This window comes from the organism of the source record quoted next, unplaced genomic scaffold (genome assembly GCF_019419815.1).
Source record: "Pyrus x bretschneideri cultivar Hongxiangsu unplaced genomic scaffold, Pyrus_bretschneideri_v1 Contig14, whole genome shotgun sequence".
In the NCBI taxonomy this organism is placed as follows: Eukaryota; Viridiplantae; Streptophyta; class Magnoliopsida; order Rosales; family Rosaceae; genus Pyrus; species Pyrus x bretschneideri.
Genome location: NW_025999435.1, coordinates 5,603,953 through 5,628,578, shown reverse-complemented (window position 1 = coordinate 5,628,578; position 24,626 = coordinate 5,603,953). Strand labels below are relative to the sequence as shown.

Sequence of the window (24,626 nt, the reverse complement as noted above, 5' to 3'; positions counted from 1 at the left end):
TCCTCCTTTATAATACCACATTTGTAAAAATTTATGACTTGGCTAAGACCATGCAGCGAACATACAAAAACTGTAATGAGGGTTCTCTCCGAATTCTCCAATTACATCCGTTTATCGTACATCGTGCGATTAATTTTCGTCAAGTACTATTTATATTTAATTTTAAATAAAAAAATTTACAATGATTTTTTATCGTACGATATACGATGAATGAATGTAATAAGAATTTTCAAGATTCTCACGAAGAGGATCCTTATTCCAAAAACTGGACCTCCCACTCCTGGGGGCTGACAGTCTGACGATGCAAATCACCAAATAGTAACTTAAATACTATTTAATTCCTGTAATTTTGGCAGATCGTCAATTGGTGACTTCAAGAAGCAAATCAGATATCCTCAATAAATTCCGTCGAAGCAAAAGCCAACGCAATCGCTTGTGCCTCCATGTTTTAAGCTTCTTTATCCGCCAATCACACACCACCTACCACCATTACTATTACCATAAACAAATATTAAATATCTTATTAATTTTTTATATAAAAAAAAAAAAAAAAAAAAGAAGAAAGAATTTTCAGAGACCGCAATCCAGAAGAGAAGATGATGGAGTTGGTCGTCGTCTTCATCGTGGCTTTGATATCCATCCCAACTTCACTTTCCGTACCCTTCATAGTCCTCCATGGTAATTTCCTGCTCTCTCTGTTTCATACTTGTCAATTTTCCTTCAAAGAAATTATTCATATTTTGTTTGATAAATCTGTTTCTGTATCTGTGTTTTGCTTATTTTTTTCTGGGTTTTTGATATACTGTTATTTTCTGGACAAAAGTTGATTAATTTATGGTATTGATGCTAAATATGGTGGGTTGCTGTAATTTGCTGCATCAGAGAAAGATTTTTAGAACTAATAGGAACTTGATGATGACCATTTTCCTGAAGATGTTCAATTAGATACTAATATCCAAATGCCAGCATGTGCAATGCATGGAGACATGGCCTTAATCTAAATCTGGAAGAAATTTTCTCAAAGTTCTATTTTTTGCATTTTCTGTGTGGTTGAAAAAAAAATACATATAAATAACCGTCTTTAATTAATTAAACCGTTACATGAAGATTGTAGATCAAAGAATTAAACCACAATTTTCAGTTCACCCGCCCGAGGAACATAATTCAGCAGCGAGATATTTAAACTTTTTCTCTTTGTAGCATGAACCAAATAGGTTCTTTTTGCGGTTAATCACCAAGAAAAACTGCTGAGAAAAATACAAAACAAAATAAAAATGGAGCCAAAAAAGATAATAAAAACTGCTGCTGGGTACTATCTGTTGCTTGCCTGCGCATGCCTCATCAAACGGCAGCAGACTAATTCGAATTACAGGCAAAATGAACCCAATGTGCTTTTTTGAAGCATTTACTCTGTTTTTACTAAACATTTTTTCAAACCTTCCTATTAGCTAATTGCATTCAATAAACTCTGCATAATCTAATGTATTAATTCAGTCTTGGAATAGTGCAAGTTTTCTGTGTTGTATGTTCGAAAAAAAGTTTGACATTTCTATCGATACCTAGTTTCCCTTGAATTTGGTCAATCTGATACCAGTTAAGTGTTTTTAGTTGGATTTTGAACATCATCCATGTAGTTCTTCTTTTAGTTTCCGTTTATATATTTGACTGATCTTTCTTTCCTGGAGTTTGTTAACTTTGATCAGTGAAACAAAGATTCATTTCTTCTCTCACTATTCTTTATTATTGCATTCTTATGCTCTTTCTGTATTCTAATGCTTCATCATGACAGGCATTGGAGACCAGTGCTCTAACAAAGGAGTTAAACAGTTTACCGAGCAACTGAGCAACGTTTCTGGTATTGAAGGATATTGCATGTATGGTCCATTATTTTCTTCTCAAGCCTGTCTACTTATTCCCATACCTATATGTTATCCTTTGAGAGCTAATTCCATGTACTTCATTCATCACATGGCTTTTAACAACTTTATATCAAATTCTGATTCTAAGATTTATTTTAACATATGGTGTGGCCTTCTTGAGTTTATAGAACAATATGATAAGATACAACCTGATTGTTTAAAGACTCTTGGTGATGTGTAACTGAGAAGTCCGCCCTTTGGTTTCTTACACCTTTTTTTTATTTTTTCTCAATTTTCGGGGAGCAATGTAGTATGTAGTGTACTTTTCCCATGTGTAATAATATTACTTGGATTTACCTTCCTGCAGAGAAATTGGTGATGGAACGTGGGATTCCTGGTTTTTGCCTCTTGAGGAACAGGTAAAATCTAAAAAAGCAAGGCTTGTCGTTTTATTTATAATTCTATGAATTCCACTTGTAATCTGACTTTTTTTCTACGTGTTTGCAGACCAGAATCGTTTGTGATAAGGTGGTGAAGTTTTCCTTGTTACTGTATATTGTTGTTCTGGCTTTTGAAGTTTCTGTGACTTTTGACTTTGTTCCCTACTACAACCACAGGTTAAAGAAAAGGAAGAACTGAGACAAGGTTACAACATTGTTGGTCTCTCCCAGGTATTATTATGATTGGATCTTTCTGTTTTCACGTGTATTTAGTAAATTAGATTTTTGATCAGCTTAGCTTAACTCACATTATGTCACCATGATCGGAATTACTTCTTGACATCCTCACCATTTCACTTAGTAAGTACATGTCATCACATGTTTTCTTGCCTCATTCACCTAACTGGTCCTTTTTTATGTATTTTGAATTTGAATCAAAGCACTCCTTACAGGTGATATCATTCTCCATCTTCACCCTAATGATTCTTGGCTTCTATGACTCTGTTTTTTAGAACATTTGTCATTGTTCTGGTCATCAGTGTAGCTGTCATTATGTTTCAATGTTGTCCTTATAAGATGCCATTTTATTCCCAAGTATAGCTACTGACTCATGGCTTTGTTGCTATATGTGGGATGATCTGCCGTTACATCATCTTTTCTTCCTTTTTCCTTTTGTTGTTCTGATGGTGGTAGTTTTCATTGTGGATTGCAATTTTATTTATATTATGTAGCTTTCGTTGTCATTTCATCTGCGACAAGTTTTTCATCGTGTTCCATCGTTTTTCAATACCCCAATGCTTATGAATAGATTAATGAATTGTAGCTTATAATGTTGAGTTTTGATGCTCAAGTAACTCTGGTCAATCAGTTCTTTCTCATAACTTTTTCTTTTTAATTTGACAGGGCAATTTGATAGGCCGAGGTGTGGTAGAATTTTGCGTCGATGGACCCCCTGTAAGATTCAGTTCAACTAACTCTGCTAATATCGGCTTTCCTCTACTGCTTTTCAACGGACTACATGTATTGTGATTAAATTTAAAATTGAATTTCAGTTATCATACATGTATGAGCTACATGTATCCAACTCTTTGACAATGCATGAGGAATGAGGTTATAAGTTTTTCTAAGATTTTCTTATATTATTTTGGTCTCAGAGAAATTTTTAGTCACATTTTTCTGTGATGTGGTTTATAGGCGAATGCTTTATTAGGTTTAGAGATCTTTCTTCCCTATCCTTGTTTGTTTGGTTCAATGCGCATTTCTTACACAGGTTGATGTTTCATTTCGTAACAGATGCGGATTTGACAATGTGAAAATTCTTGTTTTTGCCATTATTGATTGCAGGTCAAGAACTTCGTCTCTTTAGGAGGACCTCATGCCGGTACTGCTTCTGTGCCTCTTTGTGGTGTAAGTAACATACTATCATCATGGAATTTTAATCCCTCCCCATCCAAATGCTTTTGTCTTGCTGAGATAGCTTCTGGTGAAGAAGAGTGTACATGCGTATATTAACAATTGAATTCACAGAGTGTAGAATCCCATGGTGCTTAAAATTACCATCCTAGTATGCTATATGAACTTGATGTTTCCTCTTCCCAATAGAGCGCTTCTCACCTGAAAGAACCAGATATATATGGGAAAGTTTATGATTTTTTGCAGGAGAGGATTAGCACTTTCTGCAGTACTTTATCGTAAATGGTTGCACCAAACTGCATTTCCTACGTCATTCATTCAATTCATAAGATGAGAATATTTTGAAAGCATTTTGTATTATAATACATCTAAGAGTGAAATTTTCCATACAAGGACCGCATTGTTGTTTTGGTCATTTACCTACTTTGCTGATTCCCGCAGCGTATTTATATATTTATGAGATTTTTGCAGAACTTTATTGTTTATAGCATAATGTCTCAAATTATAATAGTCACAAGGTATTAACTATCGAGGAACACTTCAAACGTGGTTGGAAATACTCTGTGACCTATTTGGGACATGTTAATAATGCTAAAGGGCTTTGTTTTTGTGCCTCTGCAGTCTGGTATATTCTGCATCATTGTGAATAAGCTACTTAAATCAGAGATCTACACAGACTATATTCAAGTATGCATCTAATTCTGCTGGTTCTTTCTTTTTTTCTCTATTACGGTGTCAACTTTCGCTCTCCTTGGTATATTTCCGATGAGGCCTGACCATCTTGATTGTGATTCTGAAAATGTAGGAACACTTGGCTCCCAGCGGTTATCTTAAATTACCAAATGTGAGTGGCTACTAATGAAACATTCGATACATCTAATGAGGTGTTGTTTACTGCATTGTTCACCTACGGTTTTTACTCAGTTTTATGATAGCTGTAAGCAAATGCATCCTGATCAACAATTTGTTTCCAGGCAATGTCTGAATATTTAGGGAAATGCAAGTTTCTTCCGAAGCTCAATAACGAACTCCCTGATGAGAGAAACTCCACTTACAAGGAAAGGTTTAGTAGCTTACAGAACCTGGTGCTTATCATGGTAAGTTGGAAAATATGTATATCTTTGTGGTAACATTTCTTTAGGTTCCTCAGAATATTAATTAGCCAATTAACCATATGCATTCTGTCCATGCTAATTTTGTATTTCTGCAGTTTGAGCATGACACTGTTTTGATACCGAAGGAGACCTCGTGGTTTGGATATTACCAAGATGATAGCTTCAAATCGATTTTAAGTCCACAGCAGGTAACACCAATTAGTGTTAAAGATTTGATGCATTAGAAGATTTGCTTTTATGATTTAAAGGCCTTCACTTTTATGCAGACCGATCTGTATACTGAGGACTGGATCGGTTTGAGAACCTTGGACGAAGCTGGGAGGGTCAAGTACATTAGCGTTGCAGGAGGTCATCTCGGAATCTCCACCAGCGACATGAAGAAGCACGTAGTGCCCTACTTGCAAGATTCAGCATCAACGACGGATGGAAACAAGGAAGCTAGTCACACCAGGAGGGCAAGTGGAGATTTTGATGAGAGAGCAACAACTGAAGTTGTACTGGAAGGATCGTCGTCGTACAGGTGGCCCTTACCGGTCAAGAATTTCTTCAGTGAACTTCTTGGCCTCACAGAGGACAAGTCACTGCACCATCAGATTAAGATTAATCACTAGGTGAACTCAAAACTATTAAATCAAAAATTAAACTCTGGTTTGTGGGTGGGGATGATTTATCTGTACAATTATTGCAATTTATTCCACGCCTATGTGACTGAAGCCCTGCCAATACATGGATATATATTCTGTACAAAATTTATTCAAGGACATATAACTTGGTCCACAAAATGGCGTTCAGCATAAAAAAATATCACTCTATACCCCGCACGCTAGTCAAAAATCCCTACCTAGGCATTAGGCGATTGGTTACTGGCCCAATTAGTCTCTAAGCATTTGAAAATTAAGAAAGTATGCCTAGTCCGCCTAAATCAGCTTAGGCCATCTCCAACCGATCCGGCCAAGAGGGTCATAGGGCTAAAAATTGCCTAAAATGATACGAAAACCGTCTCCAATCGAGGACTAGGTCAAAGGACTTACGGGCCTCACCGGGTCAAAAACACCAAATTAGACCAATAGGCTGGCCCAAGTGAGCTAGCCAGCTAGCCCTAGGACGGCCCAAAATTCAAATGCCAATGGCTACTGGCGGCTAGCTGGTGTCATGCTGATGCGGCGCCAGTAGCCGTTGGATTTGAATTTTTTTTCAAGACAAAATTAAAAAATAATAATAAAAAAATTCTAATTTTAATGTTTAAGTTATAGTTTCTAAATATAAGTTGTTGTAGTCTTTAAATTTAATTAATAAATTATGTTTGGCCTATGACCATTTGGCCCGCTTGGTTAGAGATGGTTTTTTTTGTCATAGGGCTATGTTTGGCCTATGGCCCTTTGGCCCCCTCGGTTGGAGATGGTATGAAATATAGTCTGGCACTATTCATTAAAATATAATTTCTTTGAGGGTTATAGGGCTAAAAAGAGCACTATGGCCCTTCTTCGGTTGGAGATGGCCTTAGGCTGCATTTTGCATTCTATTTTTTTAATAAAATGTAAGAAACTTGTTGAATACTTGGATAAACACTCATTATATATTTGTTCCTCATGTTTTCATTATGTTTTAATACTTTATAACCTATATGTTATTTTATTTTACAATTTATATATACAATTATGTGTCCTTTAACTATAAATAGATACTTATTTATCATTATATAATAAAAAGGTTGTTTTATTCACACCCCACATACTTAAGGAACCCCACTTTTATTTTTTGAACTAAAATTTATCTTAATACACCCCACATTTTTTCCAATACTACCCTCACACCCAACATACACAATAATAAGACACCTAACCCTCAAACTCTTTGCCAACATCTGGGTTTATGTCAATTGAGTGTTTAGTTTTTTGTCAATTAGGGTTTTTAGATTTCGTATTTGAAGAAATTGGATCAAAAGCATCGAATGCAAACCAAGTTCTGCAAAAAATAGAATAGAGCCTTTGCAATCTTAGCAAGTGAATTCAAAAGGTTGGTCAAAAGAATTTCGGAAGTGTCCATCATCAATTCATCATCAAGCCATCACATTGAAGACTATTACTTTTATTGGCTCTAGTAAGGAGAAATAATGTAAGGAATAGGACAAGTTGCCCTAAGTTGCTTCATGAGGTTTTCAATATTTGTTTTCTGTATAAGCCTGACAGGTAATAGCGAACTCCACCATATTAAAAGCAAACCTATTCAATTTTCATTGAAGAGATTTTTGCCAATCGAATGAAATATTATAAACACAAACTGATATGTGATAAATGACATTGCAATGAATTGTATCGTTGAGTTCAACAGCGGGTGAGAGTGGATTCGAGAGTTTGAAGAAAATAATATTACACTAAAATGATTTTGAGGTGTATTCATAATCTTATGGGGTCTAAATAGTCTTTTTGTATTAAAGTGTGTAAGTAATATTTTATAAGGGGTGCATTCAACAATATGTGTGGGGTGTATTCATAATCTTATGAGGTCTAAATAGTCTAGTCGCCTAAGCACTAAACCCCAACTCGCCATCCGAATTAACGTCTAGCGTTTTTTAAAACCTTGATCCTACATATAAAATTGTTCGTCTAAACCACTGATGTTGCAAACTCCTTACGTTTGTCATTTGTTCGTATTTTTTCCAAGCATTTGTGCATACTTTTTTTTTTTTTCTTTTTTTTTTTTTTTTTTTTCTAAATTAGGTTACCAAATAAATATGATGATAGGCATCACAAATAATTGAACCAAACTGCTCAACTTTCTTTCGCTTCGATTCAAGATAGAAGTAGCGACTCAATTTACAACGGGGGAGGCGGCGAAAAACACAGTTTAGTGCTGCCCAATGTAACATTTATTCCCATTTTCTATACGAGAAAGAAACTAAAAGAAAAGAACGCTTAGGAAACAACTTTATATGCATTCTCTGTGGCTTTCCTCAGTAGACTTGTATATCCACACTAATGCCGCCCAGACGATCAGCCCTCATCGAGCAGCTGCTGTCCCTGCCCATATTCTCTCCTGAGATCTTCTGGTGGGCACCGCAGCGGAGCCACATACATGAGATTCTTGCAAGAGCTGCCTGACCAGCTACTCGCACCCGATAAACCACACTCAAGTCTGCCCAAATCTCACTTCCCACAGCGCCAGACTGGAAATTCGCATCATATCCTTCGAGATCTGATTCTGTTACTACTACCACAGAGCCTTCATCAAATGCAACTAGATTGTGTGAAGAAGCAGACTGAAGCGGTTTCACCATCAGATCTGGCATGCGGCTGTAAACAAAAGCTTTCTTCACCATTAAATAGTAGTACTCCTGGACAGCCTGAAAACGAACCATCAAATAGGAGATCAGGATAAGTCAAATTCAAGGGTACAATTAGATCATGCCACAGGTCAGTGCAAATCTAGATTATAGTAGTATAGGCAAATTGTTCATATACTGATACTGGTAAACAGAAATGTAAATACAATTTTCTCACTGCGCCAACTTCCAAGCAGGACCAACCGAAAGAAAAAAGCATCAAACAGCAGGGAGAAAAATCAGCCAACAATGCCAGTGCAAGTAACATATAAGTTGTACAAGTTACCTGCCACTGAGCAGAGGCTAAAAGCACCCTTGGCCGAATCGACTTTAGATATTCATAAGCAGATTCAGGTGTCATCTGTTTGTGATGGACCTATATAAAAAAAAAAAAAAAGATCAGTAATGCTGGCAATCATCAAAGTTATTTGTAATTTCAGAGCCTAGTACTAACCAGGTAACAGATAACAATGGTTGTGCTACGCCCCCGTCCAGCTTTACAGTGAACATAAGTTGTCCGTCCACTTAATGCATTCTCTTCATGACAAAAACCAAATGAGAGAAAAAAAAAATAAAAAAAAAATATATATATATCAGATAAGTCTCCTCAGAAGAAAAAACAAAATCATATCTTAAGACTACAATCAAACATTTACATGAAAATGACAATTTCAATTCCAGGATATATATAACGACCAACACTAAACCTCCTAGTCCTTAATGAAAATTAAACAAGTACGGTGAAACAAATCAAATGTTTTTTTTTTTAAACACCCAGGAATAAAATTTCAACAACACCACCAAGCAGCTTAAAAATACCAAAATTCTCTCTTTAAGTTTCTAAAATTCCGCCCAATAAAAAAGAGGTAGGTAAGACGGTCCTTAATTTCTGAGCATCATAACCTATCTACACTGGAAAAATCTAGGACAGACTTACAATTGCACCCTCTACATATAAGAGCAATGCTGGACAATTTGTTTCAGCTTAAAAGTTTCCTAACATGTCATCTGTATCTAGCCAAGATCAGAATTTGCCATCGATACATGCCTAGTTTGTGCTAAGTCATGCAATATCAGATGCCTTCCAATATGATGAAATCAAGTTGCAAGAATGCTTACCATAAATAAAGTCTACAGCACGACATGCGTCGCTGAGTGATGGTGCAAAGCAGTAATCTCTTGTAGGAATCACCAGATGGTTAATGCCGTGAGACTGCCAGAAATTTAATAGAAACGCATAAATCTACTGGGAAATAGGGTGAAGTATAAGAAAAACATAAAAGAAGTTTTAGTCTATTACAGACATGAACCAAGTCATGTTTAGTCCACATAATTTACATATGAATACAAAATAACATTGCCGAAGGGACCAGTTAATCTGTCAGGTGTTAAATATGTCACTAAAAAAGAGATATCCTCACAAAAAGCAACAACATTTCATCAGAGAGAAAATGCACCAACTAATCTCCAAAAGCAAATGAACTCTCACAGTACAAATCTCAAGAAGGATACTTTGGTGTAACTACAAGGAAAACCACTAACATGGTAAAGAGATGTTGGAACCAAAGTCTCGTATGGCTCATTAAGTGTGATGACTCCACCGACTCCAACCTCCCTTAAGCGAGGCACGTCAGTAGGGAATGGAACTGCACCTAACAATACAAACTGAAAAAAAAAAGAAGAAATTATTAGAATTTAGACACAGAAAAAAAAAAATCAACACTAGGTCTATAAACACTCGCAGGGCAAAACGCCACATGTAGAAGTGCAATCAAACATAAACAATTTTTTTCGTTTGAAGATACATAATAAACTGGGTCTACGGCTCTACGTTACATCAACTATCAGCTAAGAAAATAATTCCAAGCTAACATTACCACACACAAAGAATCACACCCCATTCATGAATACATTAAGAGATAAATTCTCAAAGGAATAAAGTACTCGTAAGCTATCAAAATTCACAATCTAAATCAAACCCTACACCTAAACATTACACAATATACAAGCAAACCCAATCTATACACATTGTAAGATATACATGACAAATAAATAAATACAAAAATAGAACAATAAAATGATATTTGTACCTCATCAACCTTATCCCACCACCGAAACTCAGCCTGCAGCTTATTCCTAATGACATTGTAAAGCAGAGTCGGGTAAAACAGGGCACGAGCTCCTGCACCGATCAAAACCCGCTTCGCATCCAACGGTGTGATGCCCCTGCAGTCAAAATCTCTATTTCCAGGGGACAAATTCCCTTCTTCCCCACTTCCAACTCCCCCTCCTTTCAACTCCTCAATATACATAGCCTCAGATTCAAACCCGACACAATCGATCACAATTACAACACAAATTCAACAGATAACCCTAAATTTCCCCCCAATATTTACATACAAACAACCATTTACACAATTGTCCCCATATAAAATAAATAAATAAATAATAAAACCCTAAACTTTTTTTTCTTTTATGTACCAAAGAAATTACAGAATCATGCTAGAAAACCTAGAATTTCTGCAACAGTGAGAAGAACAAAGGATCGGGAGCAAATTCGATTTATAAAAGGAGAAACTGAAAACCATGGAAAAGCTCGCAACTATAATTTACGAAAAGGGGAGCATCGGAGAGTAAAGGTTGAGACGATGAGGACGATGAGGATGCGATCAAGGATCGATGAAATCTGGGGAGAATCAATTGGGAATTGGGAATTGGTGGGGAATATGAGGGAACCCTTAACCCTAAAAAACAAGAACTTGCTTCAGGGAGAGGATAGGCTGAGGTTCTACTCTACCTTTTCTCAACAAACTCTGAAAGCGGACGAGCGGAAGAGAGAGAGAGAGAGAGAGAGAGAGAGGGTGTGGAAGGAGATGGAGGGAAGGGATAGAGTCACGGTGGTCATTAAGGAGGGAGTTTGAAAAACGTGAGTGGGGGACACGTGGTGGGATTTGTGGGATTCGGGACCGTTTTATTTCATTGTTTTAACGGGGCTGGCCGACAAGGAACTGGATACCTTCAAATCCAAAAAGATCTGTGTACTAATCAATGAATTCAGATCATTTAAATTTGATCAAACGGTTATAATTATTATAATTTTTAGAATGATCTTTTATTTATAGCTGTAAGATCAAATTTTAATGATCCGAATTTATTGATTAATGAGCTCAGATCCCTTGGATCCAGAAGGGATCTGGTTCTGATCGACAAGTAGGATAATTGGAATTATGACGTGATTATTTTTATGAGTAACGTTAAAAAAATTAAGTTTTGTAAACTAAATTACATGAAAATTGAGAATTGAATAATTACGTAACTGTTGATTAACTTATTTATTTTCACACACCAAATAGTTTACAAATTTAGTCTACAAACTGCAATTCAAATACCTATGATGAAGTCCATTATAATTTAAGCTTAAAATTGAAATTTTCGTTAATTTTTAGCATGTGAGATTCAGATGTATTCATACTCAACATAAAAAAGAAGGGAAAATTAAATCATTCAGTCTCCTATTCAAACACGAACCAAATTTCCTTAATTTCAACCTACGATTTCAATTTGATGATTCATATACCTATGATAAAGTTTGTTAGAATTTAGGCTTAAAATTGAAAGTTTCGTTAATTTTTAGCACGTAAGATTTAGATATATTCATACTCACCATGAAAAAGAAAGGAAAAAGAAAACCATTCCGTCTCCTATTCAAACACGAACCAAATTTCTTCAATTTCAATCGACGATTTCAATTTGCCCTCGTCTCATGAAAATTTGTAATTATTTTTTGCTTTGAAAGGTCATCTAACATATACTGATAGAATTTTCAATAAAAGAAAAATGTAATGATTTGAGAAATTTGAACCTTCAAATGTTAAACCTTTCCAGGTTTGCACATAGAAATAAGTTTATGGTCACATTTACATGATGAGATCTTTAAACTCAAATATTCTTTATTAGGTGAGATTATATTTAAATGTTACTGTTGACCCTAAAAACTACCAAGCCTATATGGTGTGTAGGCCGAGTAATTAATAAGTTAACTACATCTTTCGGTTGTGTGCAAGGTGTGCCAACTCGTCGGTCGAGTTCCGCCAGGGAGTAAAATATGTTGATGTGGCGTTGGGCGTGCTGCTGACTTCTCAATCTTGCAACTGCGGTCGAGGAAGGAACACGTCTCAGCCTTCGGGTTCTAGAGCCTAAAGACAAGGCTGCTAGTTTCTTTGAAGTTCACAAATCGTTGGCGCCGAGTTCGGTCTCTGTAATTATATTCGCGAGAGTATAAGTAAGCTGAATTGGTGCCACTGTACGGACACAAATACTCGAAAGAGATAAATTTCTTGATTGTAAATGTGATTTGGCCGTCTGAATGCCGAACTCAAAAATGTACTTGCGAGTACCCAATCATAAAATAAAACTCGGCTTTCAATGTGTCGAGCCTAGCAACTTGATAACACCTCACTTCGCCGAGAAGGCTGATGAGATAACCTCTACCAATAAGGACTCAAAAATCCTTGTTGACCGAGACTTGGATAAATAACCAGTTGGTCTTGAAGCAATGTTGTCTATCCAAATTGAAGATGTCGCCGGTTGCCTTCACATTGCTGTTTATCCAAACTGAAGATGTGTTAGCCAGAAGAAAGGAGGACAGGAAAAAATCTCAGGGTTGTTGAGAAGCATTGCGCAGGGCAATTTGTTTATTGATTTGAAAGGGCTTTGCATGATGCACTCCCTTCTCTATTTATAGTAGCGAACCCCCTTATGGCCGAACTAGAAATTTACTTGGATTAGAACTCCTCAACCCAATCTGATAAGGTTTCGGCCAATCCTAACCCCTATAGGACTTTGAACCAATCTCCTTAATGAACCAGATTCATCCCCTAATTCTAAGTATCCTTAGCTTTAAGACTCCTTATTGCACTAGGGTTCGACTACCTCACCCTTATCTAAACCAATCCTCTTCACAATAGGATTCGCCCAACCTTGACTGGACAGCTCATGACAAGATTCTAGATGAATGTTATTGGCCCAAACAGTTGCCTAACTAAAATTACATAAAAGAATGGAACAAGATCTTATTTAGATCTTCTTTGTGAAGATCCTACAGATCAATTCATCATATCCAGTTATCAATCATCTTGCGGTCATAATTTTTTTTATTTAAAATTGAATACAAACAGTACTTAATAAAAGCTGACAACACGATATATGATCAATGACTAAGATGAATTGATCTTTAGGATTCTCACAAGGAGGATGATCCTCATCCTAAAGGAATGTAAGATATCTCACTTTCAGCGTTGAAGCTCGAAAGTTGCATGAAAACTTTTAGTTCTTAGATGCAAACAGAAATTTAATTTAAATGATAATTTAAGTTGCTTGACTAGGGGAAAAAGAAACAAAAAGATTTGGATAATTGATAGGAAAAAACCAAAAGAAGAATTGACAGCTCAAACAATATATATGGGTTCTATTTATATACAAAAATATTATAATATCCATTGCATCGCATGTACTTTGGTCTTGTCATAATGTTTTTAAACAAACGCTTGTACCATTCAAAACAAAGAAAATTAATTAAAATCTAATCCTCTTCTGAAATTACTAAAAAAAAATTTGGGAAGAAAAAAAAAAAGGCTAGTCAACAATGGCAACGGTTATGAGGTGCAACAATGGTATTAGGCTACTAGCATCATTGACTCGTAAAGCCTGACGGCGAAAAAGACTTACATAAAACGAGTATACAAAAATAAAATTATTTTAAATTAGTTAGCGATATGATTAAAACTTGACGACATGTAATCAGTTTAGAATGCCACAATAGGTGTAAGTATATCCTTATCCAATTAGAAAGGCGTTGCACTTGTGAAACTCTAAAAATTGCAATTGGAACAGTATTTTAAAAACAGAAAAAAGGCAATTTAAATCGAATTATTTTTCATTTTTTGGTAGTTTGAACAAGAAAAAAACAATTTCGTAGTTTTTTTTTTTTGTCAAAAAGATAGATTTAGTTAGATTTGCAACTGACGAGATTTAAACTCACACCGTCATGCAATGGCTCAACACTTTTCCACTACTGGTAAAAAACCACTTGCAACAATTTTGTAGTTTGGTCATAATATTTAAACCCTAAGAATAGCGATTCGTACCAAATCAGTCGAAAACTAAAACTAAAATCTAATCTTATAACTACTAAAATCCAGAATGATTAGTCTCATGCATTTAATGACTTTCATTCCATACATTTTCTTTCTTTCTTTTTTTGTGAAAGATTCACTACACTTTCTACCTTTCAATTTCACCAAAAAAAAAAAAGAAAAATGCAACGCATTTATATGTTGAGTCATTACGGGTACATCGGCTACCTATTCCTAGTAAGGTAAGGAGAACCCATAAGGAAAGAAAGATGGAATCATGAGAAAATGGTAAATTTTTATGCAAATTTTAGATCTACTAAAAGCAGAAATAATGTTAAAAACAATCGTTCGTATGAACGGATTACACAACTACCCTAATCCTAGTGTAAATGGTAAAGATAAGGATTGGATCCTCTCCTGAGCCCAAGAGAGAATCCTCCTGATCAAGACACGTGAGCTGTTAAATGAAAATTCAACAGCTATAATTATTATAACTTTAAAGGAACCTCCTTATTTGTAGCCGTTGGATAAAAATTTAACGGTCCACGTGTCTTAGTCAGGAGGATCCTCTCCTTGAGCTCAGGAGATGATCCAAATCCTAAAGATAACTCCTAGCGAAAGAAAAGGGAACAAGATTAGGTTATGTGTTGATTGCTTACCACCTTTAATGATATGAACAATCACTTACTCAGTGGCTTAAGCTTGATGGGTCACTCTCGAGTCTCAAACCATTGATGTATTGTTGACTCTTTGTATGACTCATTCGTCCACATCATCATTTACCATTTGCCTGAAGGAAAAAAAATTACTTTTTACTAAGTAATTTTTTTAGGTCATTATTATGATATAAAAGTAGTTAAAAATTTAAGGAATTTTGAAATGGTATAACTACTGCAACTTCAAACTTAGGACAATTTAGGATACTCATTTCCAAATGTTGCTAGAAACGCTTTCCCTTTTTTTTTTTCTTCCTTCCTTCGTGAATAAAGCTTCATTCATGAAAAGAGAAATACAATTTGTGCTAGAAAGGTCTAAACTTAAATAAAACACAAAATCCTACACAACAAAGCAATATAAAACAGAAGACAGGCCCAAAAGGAGAGCTACAACCCAAGCAACAAAGGAGGCCTACACAGAATTAGGCTCGTAGGCAACAAAAGAAAATATAAACAGCAAAACCCTACTTCCTAGTAGCTAAAAATCAGTCGCCATCGCCGCTACCAATGTTAAGGAAGACATCACGAAACTTTAAAATGCACCTGAACCAAAACCTAGATCTAAGAGTATTGCACATAATCAATCCACCAAGAACCAAAGTCTCCACAGCCACACCTGCAAGAGAAGTCACAAAATGTAATAGGAGGAGGGGGAGGGTGAAGCGGGTGTGTAAAACACCCTTGTTCCGATGTGAATTATTCCACACTTTACCCAATCGGAACGAATTCACTGTTTAATGCTTTTAATTTCGTATAAATAAATAAATAAATCTACCACCAGTATTCACCTAGGACATTATAGATGCACCTTTATAAGAAACAAGTTAAAAGTAAGTCTCTTTTTAGTCAACATCAGAAGCCAACCATTTTTTCACATAATCAACTAAAGCACTTTTAACCCTGTTCGTTAGGAAAAAAACCTAAAAAAGTTTTTTTTTTTTCCTAAGAAGAAGAACTTGCATTATTATTATTATTAGAAAAAATTACACTTAGGGTAACTTTATTAAACAGTTCAAGAAAGACATTTTTTAAATCCACGTAAGATGACATCATGTCCGGTTTTTCCGTTGGAAACGAAGTTACGTATTCTGTTAAATAGCAATCGGCGGTGATTCGAATCATTCAAATTATATTTTCGTTTCTCTGCTGTTTTTCTTTCTCTCTGAAGTTTATCTTTTCCAATTTATATTTCATCATCTCCCTCAATTATCTATCGCCATAATTTCTATTCAAATCATTCAAGTTTTCTTCGAAGATAAGTGTTTCTCTCAAGTTTATCTTTCTAAATTTCATGTGTTCCGATTTAGATTTTCTAAGTGTTGTGCGTTTTTTATTTCGGTTTAGATTTTGAAAGAGTCTCTGATTTTTCAGTTTTTTGTTGGTCTCATTGAGTTTTTTTGGACTGTTCTTGTTTTTTGCAGTCACGGTATTTTAGTTTTGAAGATTTTGATTCGATTTGACCTTATTTGATCGAGTGTTTGGCGAAGATGATTTTTTCGTTGTGCTGCTTTTGTTTTTCATTGAAGTTCCTTTTATTTTTTGCAGTATAGTTATCATATATATTTGTTAGAATTGGAATGTATTATAAGTTAGTTTAGTATTTAGCAAATGTTATTAATATTTATGCAGCATCAGTTCATAGAATTGTGCAGAATCAATTGGCATAAGTAGATGCAGCATCACTTAGCAAACAAGGTAAATGCAGAATTGGTTGTTAACGCACAATGTAGATGCATAATTGTGTAGAACCAATTTATAAACAGAAAGTAGAACCATAATTAATTTACAAAGTGTAGTATCAGTTCAAAGTGCAAAATCGAAGCTAGATGGTTAATATTTTTACTCACAAAATTTAGACGCATATTCATTTTCTTTTTCAAATGTTTAAGAATCAATTTACAAACAGAAAGTAGAACCATAATTAATTTACAAAGTGCAGCATTAGTTCAAAGTGCAGCATTGAAGCTAGACGGTTAATGTTTTTACTCACAAAATTTAGATCCATATTCATTTTCTTTTTCAGATGTTTATGAATCAGTATACATATAAACTAAAAAGGTGAAATTGAAACATCTAAAACACTGAAATTGTTTTTTCATGAACTAGAATACTGAATTTTTTGTAAAATCAAGTGGAAAAAACATTTGATAATGCATGCGTTTTTTACAGTTTTCTTTTGCAAAAACAAGTACAAAAACACTTGATAATGCATTCAAAACTTTGATAATGTATTCGTTTTTTACATAATTGAAATATAATCATGCAAAATGACGATTTCGAGTAGTAGAAAAACCTTTGAAACACTGATCTTTCTGGAAATCCGGCTAAACTTTGTGAATCACTTTACTGAAAATCCAGCTTGAGAGTGTCAGAATTGGTTAGTTTTTATGATTTTTGTCGTGTAGTGGTTAACGTGGCTGTTTATTAACGGTTATAGTCGAGTGGCATGAACTGTAATTTAGTCGGTCCGTTTCTTTTTGGGTTGGGCTTGGTTTTCTATTATTGGGTTTTTTGTCCCTCCTTGTAATGTTTTAAAAGGTGTGGAGTTGTTTGAAATATGATATATATTTATGTCTCTATAAGTAAGGCTCCCATTTTATTATGAGCATTAGTGTTTTCCAAAAACACATATCCAAACGAGTGAGGATCCTCGCCGAATCCTCTTTGTGAATATCCCGAAGATCCTCCAATTAAATCCATTCATCGTACATTGTGCAATCAATTTTCGCCGAATCCTCTTTGTGAATATCCTGAAGATCCTCCAATTACATCCATTCATCGTACATTGTACAATCAATTTTCATCAGGTACTATTTATATTCAATTTTAAATAAAAGAATTTATAATCATTTCTAACCGCACAATGTATGATGAACGGATGTGCTTTAAGAATCCTGGGATCTCACAAAGAGGATCGGGCGAGAATCCTCACTATTTTCAAACAACCTCACCTGTCATGTCAACTGCCAGATTTGTAAATGTTTAGGTGATTAATAATTTAATTATTGACTTAAAGCTCTAATGCAAACACTCAAGTATGATAAGCCGCAGGCTACATCATTTGAAGAAAAAAAATATTAAATACCAATTATTGGAAACAATGATCCCGGATTCCCAATGGCCATAGACAACTTCCAATAATAATCTTAAGGCAATTACAATTCCCCTGTGAACCCAGAAAGCTAATCAGTTACGCTTTCTGGTTGACTAAAGGCACTTGATATTGTATAGGATGAACATCAAGTACAACTGTTGGTGCTTTGCTATCAAATTGATGTAGAACTCGATCCTCGTCGTCCTATCACGAACCTGACATACCTCTGTTGTCGCCCTCACTTGTCAACCATTTTCGTTTCTTTTAAGGTTTCCAACTTATCCTGTCCTCAGTATAAAGGTTGATCTGCCAAGAAACAAGTGCAAGAACCATGAGCCGCTTTACGCTAACCATAAAAACAATCAATGATGACTAGATAACATGGTTACATGCTATGTTTGTGTGCTCCTTGAGGATTATTTAAGGAGGGATGAGAAGGAGTAGCTGAATTCTAACTTGCTCAACCTTAAATAAGGGAACACTGATTTAGGAAACATTCGAGTCTAAACAATACCATATAATTGTTTCCTTTTAACCACAAGGAGAGAGATAAATGTGTACATGAAGTGAGCGTTAGAAATGCCAATAAGGCATTCAACACCAAGAGGTGCAAAAAATTCTTGACCTTGCTTTCAATTGTTGAAAGGAACAGAATTTTCCTAACCTGAATTCCACATATTCAAGAATGCATGTAACCGAGAAGAGACATACAATCAAAGACCTCCAAAAATTATACTTCCCTAAGTTCCCTTATCTATGCTAGCAAAAAACTTATGTTCTTACATGTACGGCATAAGGAAAAGTAGAAACATTTATAATCCCATCTGAACATCACCAGTAATAATCCTCTACCTGCCTCCCTTAATACAGACATGCAAACCGAAAGCTATTAAAAGAGAAAAAAAGAAAAGAAAAGGAGCAGTGCAATTTGCTTATTGACATGCTTTCCTGTGCCCTAAAGATTGATATCTTCAACTAGAATTATCTAACCAATCCTAGAAAATATGAACACCATTCAATATAACATTCGCAAATATTTCAGGTAGCAGCTTGATACATTCAGAATAACATAAAGCCAAAGTAATTAGTAATTTACCAGGACTTTCTTCAGTATCTCAGCTATTGTGTTAGATACTACCAACTCAACTCACAAACTGTTTTCTTCTTGGTCGGAGATATTGATCTTAGTAGAATACAATTCCAGATAAACACATGAGAACCACCAAGACAGATGAAGGTTTTCTTTTGCTCAACTTCACCTTGCAATTCTCGTCAAATTCTTAATTAACTCCTCATCTCCGGATTTCTTCAATATCTCAGCTATTGTGTCAACATAAGGAGCTTTCAGTTTAATTCCTTTATTGAGCATTGCTCTTGCCAGCTTTGCAGCCTCCACTAAATGCTTTTGTTGACAAAGCCCCACTAAGAGGATAAAATACACATCAGAGTCGATGGAAGACAAGCATTGCATTTTCTCAAGTTCATCAAACAAGCACAACGCTTCTACCACCCGACCCTCCAAACAACATTTTTTCAAAATAATGCTAGAGGCCAAACTATTTGGTTTGACCCTGCCATCAACCATCATCCTAAAGACCTTCTCTGCCTCCTCACTTTTCCCACCTCTTGCCAATGACACAACAAGAGAGCTATAGCAATCACTATACGTGACACTACGTCCAGCAACAACTCTATCAATCAACTTACAAGCCTCTTCAACTCGATCCTCGACACACAAACCCTTAATCAGAGAACTAACTGTAACGCGACTTGGGGCACATCCACAAGCTTCCATTCGGTCCAAAATAACCAAGGCATTAGTGGACCGTCCCTTGTCACAAAGCCTTTGAATCACAGATGTATATGTTACTACATTAGGACTACAATCCCCACCTTCCTTCTCCATTTCCTTCAATAACTCCAAAGCTCTCTCCATATTATCACACCTACAAAATCCATCAAGAAGTGCCGAGTACACCACAGCATTCGGCAAACAACCATGTTCCTTCATAACCTTAAACAAGCCACAAGCATTATCTAACCGACCCACATTACAAAACCCTTTGATCAGTACCATGTACGTGATCAAATCGGGATAAAGATCCACCAACTGCATCTCCTTCACCAAACATTCAGCCACATCCATATCACCATTATCACAAAACAATCTTATAACGACATTATACACCGTAGTATCCGGACGCAAACCAAATTCCGGCATTTTCCTTAATACCCTTAAAGCTTCATCAGCAAGCTTAGCTTCTTTACACAAATTAAAAACAACCTTAAACGTCTTCAGATTAACAGAGCACCCTTCAACTCTATAAGCCTCCAAAACATCGAAAATCACAGTCGGTTTTATCCTAATCTCACACAATTCACAAGCTTTGCTATACATAAAATAGCTGTGCCTATAAGTGGATTGAAGACCTGCCCATATGAAAAACCTAAGACCCATTTGGGAACGGCTACCATAGCATCTCTGTAAAACCTGACTTACATATTTGGAGTCCAATTTCTCCTGAACCGAGGCAAGCATTTCCTCTACGTTGCCACCATTTTTCTGCAGGTGATTGTACACTGTTTCGGCCGCCGCCGCCATAGATAAGTTCAGGATTGATAATGTGTGATTTTTCAGGCCGACTGAGGAGGAGGAGAACCGATGTATTGAAGAAAGGTTCATCATTTGGATGAAAATTTTTAGGGTTTTGATCCAAATAAGATTAAACCCTAATGCTGAAAAGGAGAAATGAAGACGTGCAATGGAGAAATGAAGACCTGCAATGATCGAACTTGGTTCAGGTGGAACAGAAACTCTTTTATGCCCAACTGGTTCAAGCTCCAATTTGAGTTACGTCGTCGAATTACCGGTTTGTGTTTGGGAAATTGACTGAGAGAGTCGTGGGGAGGCATATGCGTGTTCTTAATGATCGATGGGGGGAATGGTGGCTCAGAGCTGTTCCACCATGTAGGTGTTCATTTACAAACCTCACACCTCATACATAAAATTGAGGGCTTTTAACAAACAATAGCCACTCAATACTACGGTCTGCTGCTAATATTCTTCTTCGTTTAGAAGTGAGAGATCTTAAGTTCGAATATGAAAACAAGAAAAATAAAGGAATGTTACAATATCGGTTCAACTGGTAAATAATTAAGTGTTAAACTAACAATGCACAAATCAATTCCTCCCAAAATCAATCTACTCATTTGCACAAGACAAAACTTGATAAAATAAAAAAGTTTCAGTCATCCATTTAGAAACTTAGTACCTAATGGATTATAATACCTCCGTTGACGGTATCCCAACCAAGGTTTTATAACTCTAGTGAGCAAATGAAGTGCCTCCGTCAACCTCCGTCCAAGGCATGGGAAAGTTCGACTCACTTTTCCCATTACTTTGAATTTTGAATAGAGGAGAGCCGTTCCCATATCCTAAAATATCGAATGAGTGTATAAAATAAGAGAGCATTGTGTACATGCTAACTTTTCTTAAGATGGTCCTATGTTGTTTTAGGTTCCAAAGTTACGCACAAACACAAATTTTAAATTTTGGACATTCCAAAGCATGAGGAATCAGATGCATTGTCTACGGATCTTTCCAATGTACTTTCGGCCACAAATGTGAAACAGGAGAAGAGAATTGAAGACGGAGAAGGATACCTTATCACCCTTCCCCATCCTTCTCAATCATCTTGTGAGGATTATCTTCTTAGTTTCGCTTTTACATTCCTAAAGCTTCCTGCTGCCATGAATGATTACTGCAATAAGCACTACTACCATGCTTGATTGGCGTGTACTAGATGTGGAGGTTTAAATTAACTGCATCCAATTGGAAAAGGACACGTGGATTATATGCTTAATATGACGATTTTGCCTTGACTTCGTGAGCAAACCACATATTACATTAAGGGAAAAAGACGTTAGTCTAATCTACAGTAATGGGCCTTTGAGCCACCAACAAATCAGGGGTTGTCCGGGCTGCACATCACATATATTATGTACTCTTTGGACAACTCACATGTTTCCTGCCACTGGGCCATACCAGGCTCAATGGTGGCAAGAAGCTGATTTTCAGAGTCTCCCTTTAGGAATTCTAGATGGAAGGACTGTAGCGACTGGCCTGCACCATTAAGGATTGCCTAGTATGGTTTGCAGCCTCCACGCCCAGCTGCTTGCTAGGGTCTAGTCTTTATAAACAATCCTATCAAACAGAGGAAACAGTAATTGTTACTTATTACTCGAACTCTCTCAAATTCTTTGTCTTCTCACTACTTTTTTGACTTAGACATCAGAGGCCCTTTGGGAAACACCCTCCCCCTTTTTCAAGGTGTTCATATAGGCTAACAGTGTTTGTTCTTTTGTAGGTGAAATTTAGTCAAACTAGTCGTGTACGAAATTTACATCCACATTAGATATATATTCATGAGATTATCCATGGTGAATTAAAATAAAGTAAATAGATTTAGTATTTACATAATCTTCAAACTGTTAGATAAAACAAAATGTGTTGAAGAATACAAATTGAAAAACTGACAAAATCAAATATGACTTATATTGAGTGAGTTTACATCTAATTACACTGAGATCTCTTATGATACAATTCTTTACGCTTGTTGTGTTGTGCAGGTGATAAGACACTCATTGGAAAATAATAACATATCATTAGTAGCAGGTCGCTAACATGTCTCTAAAATCTAGACGAAATGTACATCATCTTAAGCATTTTCCCACCTCAAAACTTCTCGTTTTTATTTTGTATTTTTCATGATCTGTTCTGTTTCCTAAATCTTTCAACAACAATGCAAAACTAAATCATTGACAATATGTACTCTCTCTCTCTCTCTCTCTTGCTCTCTCTCTAGATTTGGTGACTAGAAGTCTAGAACACTGAGCTGAATGGTGAATGCTGGTCAATGCAAGTCAGTTACGTAGTTTGATTTGAAAAGTCCCTTTGTTATGGAACAAAATCATGCACAAAAGTCCAATTTTCTAAGTAAATATTCCCAACAAACTCCATGCATTGCACAAGATCTAGAAACTTTCTCAGTGAACCAATGTTTCTTTTTTCTTGGATCAGAATCTCACTCTTCCGCCTCTACATCGACACAGAAAACCCTAGCAAACGCTAGTTTTCCTTTAAATTAAAGAATAACCCAACTGAAGTCCGACTGCGTGCTTCTTAAGAGCATCTAGGAACATCTTCATCCGAGTATAGCAGTTGGAAGGAGAATACAGAAGCAAAATATACAAGAAAAGCATTCCCACCAAAAGTTGCAGATAAATACAAATATTTTGCTGAATATATTATTACCCCCACAAAAAAGCTAGCGTAGGCACTCCAAAAGAAGAATCCCACCACATCCACGCAACCTATTTCCCCCCTCCATTTTTACCTCATGCCCAAAAGGCCCTTGTGCTCTCTCTTATGTCGAATGGTTATCATATTAACAAACCCTAATATACTCACAGTGACTCGCAGTGGTTACCTTTCCACTTCATTCCTTTATCCAATTCTTAAAAAAAAACAAGTTTTTGATGTACAAAGAGCGACTTCCAGCTGAGCAAAACCTTATCTTCAATCTTCACGTTAGTATTACGATTATCTGACTCAATTCTTTTGACCTTTGTTTTCCTTTTCTCTAAACAAATTAAGAAGCGGCTGCATGCATGCACACAATAAAAAGTTGGATACACCGCAGAAGTTTTTTTTTCTGTTATTTCCTAATGCATGAGGTAAACTGCAAAAAGACCAACTAGCTATTACTATTACTATTAGCTTGACTCCCCCGTTCCTTAGTAATTCAGTGAACTGAAAAACGAGAAGGGAACATGTTATTCGCACTCTCAGTTTGTCATTTTAGAGCGTAATTTGGAATTGAAAATAGCAATAGCTAGACAAGAAAAAAAAAAAACCATTATCACTTTTCCCCAGCATAATGTGCAAAGACTGCTTTTTCACAACTATATTCAACAAATTGTGGATTCCAAGTAGACTAAGTGGTATTATGTTCTCACTAGAAGGTTAAGAAGTATCTTGTTCTTGAAGAAAAGGGAATAATGGGAATCCATATATTATATAGTTCCGTAGCCAAATGTAAGCTTAAGCTTGACTCCTTTTTAACTGGTTAGTTCTTGAAGAATTCTTTCATTAGATAGGTATCTGAGTTGTACACCAGTTGAACAAAACCCTCTTCACCAATTGTGGAGAAAATATTTATTTGAAAACAAAAATTTAGGGGAAATTGAATTAAAAAAAAGGCTATATATGTCAATGGAAAGAAAGGTTAAAGGCAAAAAAGACTCAAAATTCCTCTCACGCCTCGCTCGATAACTTTCCTCTCCACTGCCTCTCTACTTTCCTCTCTCTACACTTTTCCTTAATCCGCAAGTCTTCTTTGTCTTCTTTATCTTCTTCTTCTTCTTCCTTCCTTCCTTCCCTCCTTCCATCTTGTTCTGTTAACCCCAATACAACATTGCTAGGGTTTCATTCTCTCTCTCTCTCTCTCTCTCCCCCCTCTATGTGTTCTTCA

General features: G+C 35.9%; 3 protein-coding genes across 3 annotated transcripts; 1 reads left to right on the top strand and 2 right to left on the bottom strand.

The window, feature by feature from the left end:
* The first annotated feature begins 303 nt into the window (after window positions 1-303).
* Window positions 304-5,524, top strand: LOC103927345 (palmitoyl-protein thioesterase 1-like). Its single transcript, XM_048579930.1, has 12 exons — window positions 304-678; window positions 1,790-1,874; window positions 2,227-2,278; window positions 2,367-2,387; window positions 2,477-2,530; window positions 3,203-3,253; window positions 3,644-3,706; window positions 4,334-4,399; window positions 4,518-4,556; window positions 4,687-4,809; window positions 4,923-5,015; window positions 5,094-5,524. Exons 1-12 carry the CDS (start codon window positions 597-599, stop codon window positions 5,436-5,438), a joined length of 1,074 nt encoding a protein of 357 aa, XP_048435887.1. The 5' UTR covers window positions 304-596; the 3' UTR covers window positions 5,439-5,524.
* A 2,060-nt stretch (window positions 5,525-7,584) lies between these two features.
* On the bottom strand, window positions 7,585-10,982 carry LOC103934113 (phosphatidylglycerophosphate phosphatase PTPMT1). The gene is made up of 6 exons (XM_048579929.1): window positions 10,240-10,982; window positions 9,692-9,814; window positions 9,269-9,362; window positions 8,604-8,686; window positions 8,436-8,525; window positions 7,585-8,170 (listed from the first exon to the last, which is right to left on the bottom strand). Exons 1-6 carry the CDS (start codon window positions 10,459-10,461, stop codon window positions 7,781-7,783), a joined length of 1,002 nt encoding a protein of 333 aa, XP_048435886.1. The 5' UTR covers window positions 10,462-10,982; the 3' UTR covers window positions 7,585-7,780.
* A 6,988-nt stretch (window positions 10,983-17,970) lies between these two features.
* Window positions 17,971-21,098, bottom strand: LOC103934114 (pentatricopeptide repeat-containing protein At5g47360-like). The gene is made up of 2 exons (XM_009343818.3): window positions 19,190-21,098; window positions 17,971-18,399 (listed from the first exon to the last, which is right to left on the bottom strand). Exon 1 carries the CDS (start codon window positions 20,777-20,779, stop codon window positions 19,349-19,351), a length of 1,431 nt encoding a protein of 476 aa, XP_009342093.2. The 5' UTR covers window positions 20,780-21,098; the 3' UTR covers window positions 17,971-18,399; window positions 19,190-19,348.
* Between the last annotated feature and the right edge of the window lie 3,528 nt (window positions 21,099-24,626).

Bases quoted from the DNA above. Each gene is read 5' to 3' on its own strand.
- LOC103927345 (XM_048579930.1), top strand. From the start codon at position 597: ATGATGGAGTTGGTCGTCGTCTTCATCGTGGCTTTGATATCCATCCCA. The intron at 3,254-3,643 runs GTAAGATTCAGT...TATTGATTGCAG, and splicing joins TTTGCGTCGATGGACCCCCT to GTCAAGAACTTCGTCTCTTT. The intron at 5,016-5,093 runs GTAACACCAATT...ACTTTTATGCAG, and splicing joins CGATTTTAAGTCCACAGCAG to ACCGATCTGTATACTGAGGA.
- LOC103934113 (XM_048579929.1), bottom strand. From the start codon at position 10,461: ATGTATATTGAGGAGTTGAAAGGAGGGGGAGTTGGAAGTGGGGAAGAA. The intron at 9,363-9,691 runs GTTAGTGGTTTT...AATTTCTGGCAG, and splicing joins TTCCAACATCTCTTTACCAT to TCTCACGGCATTAACCATCT. The intron at 8,171-8,435 runs GTAACTTGTACA...GTTCGTTTTCAG, and splicing joins TAGCCTCTGCTCAGTGGCAG to GCTGTCCAGGAGTACTACTA.
- LOC103934114 (XM_009343818.3), bottom strand. From the start codon at position 20,779: ATGATGAACCTTTCTTCAATACATCGGTTCTCCTCCTCCTCAGTCGGC.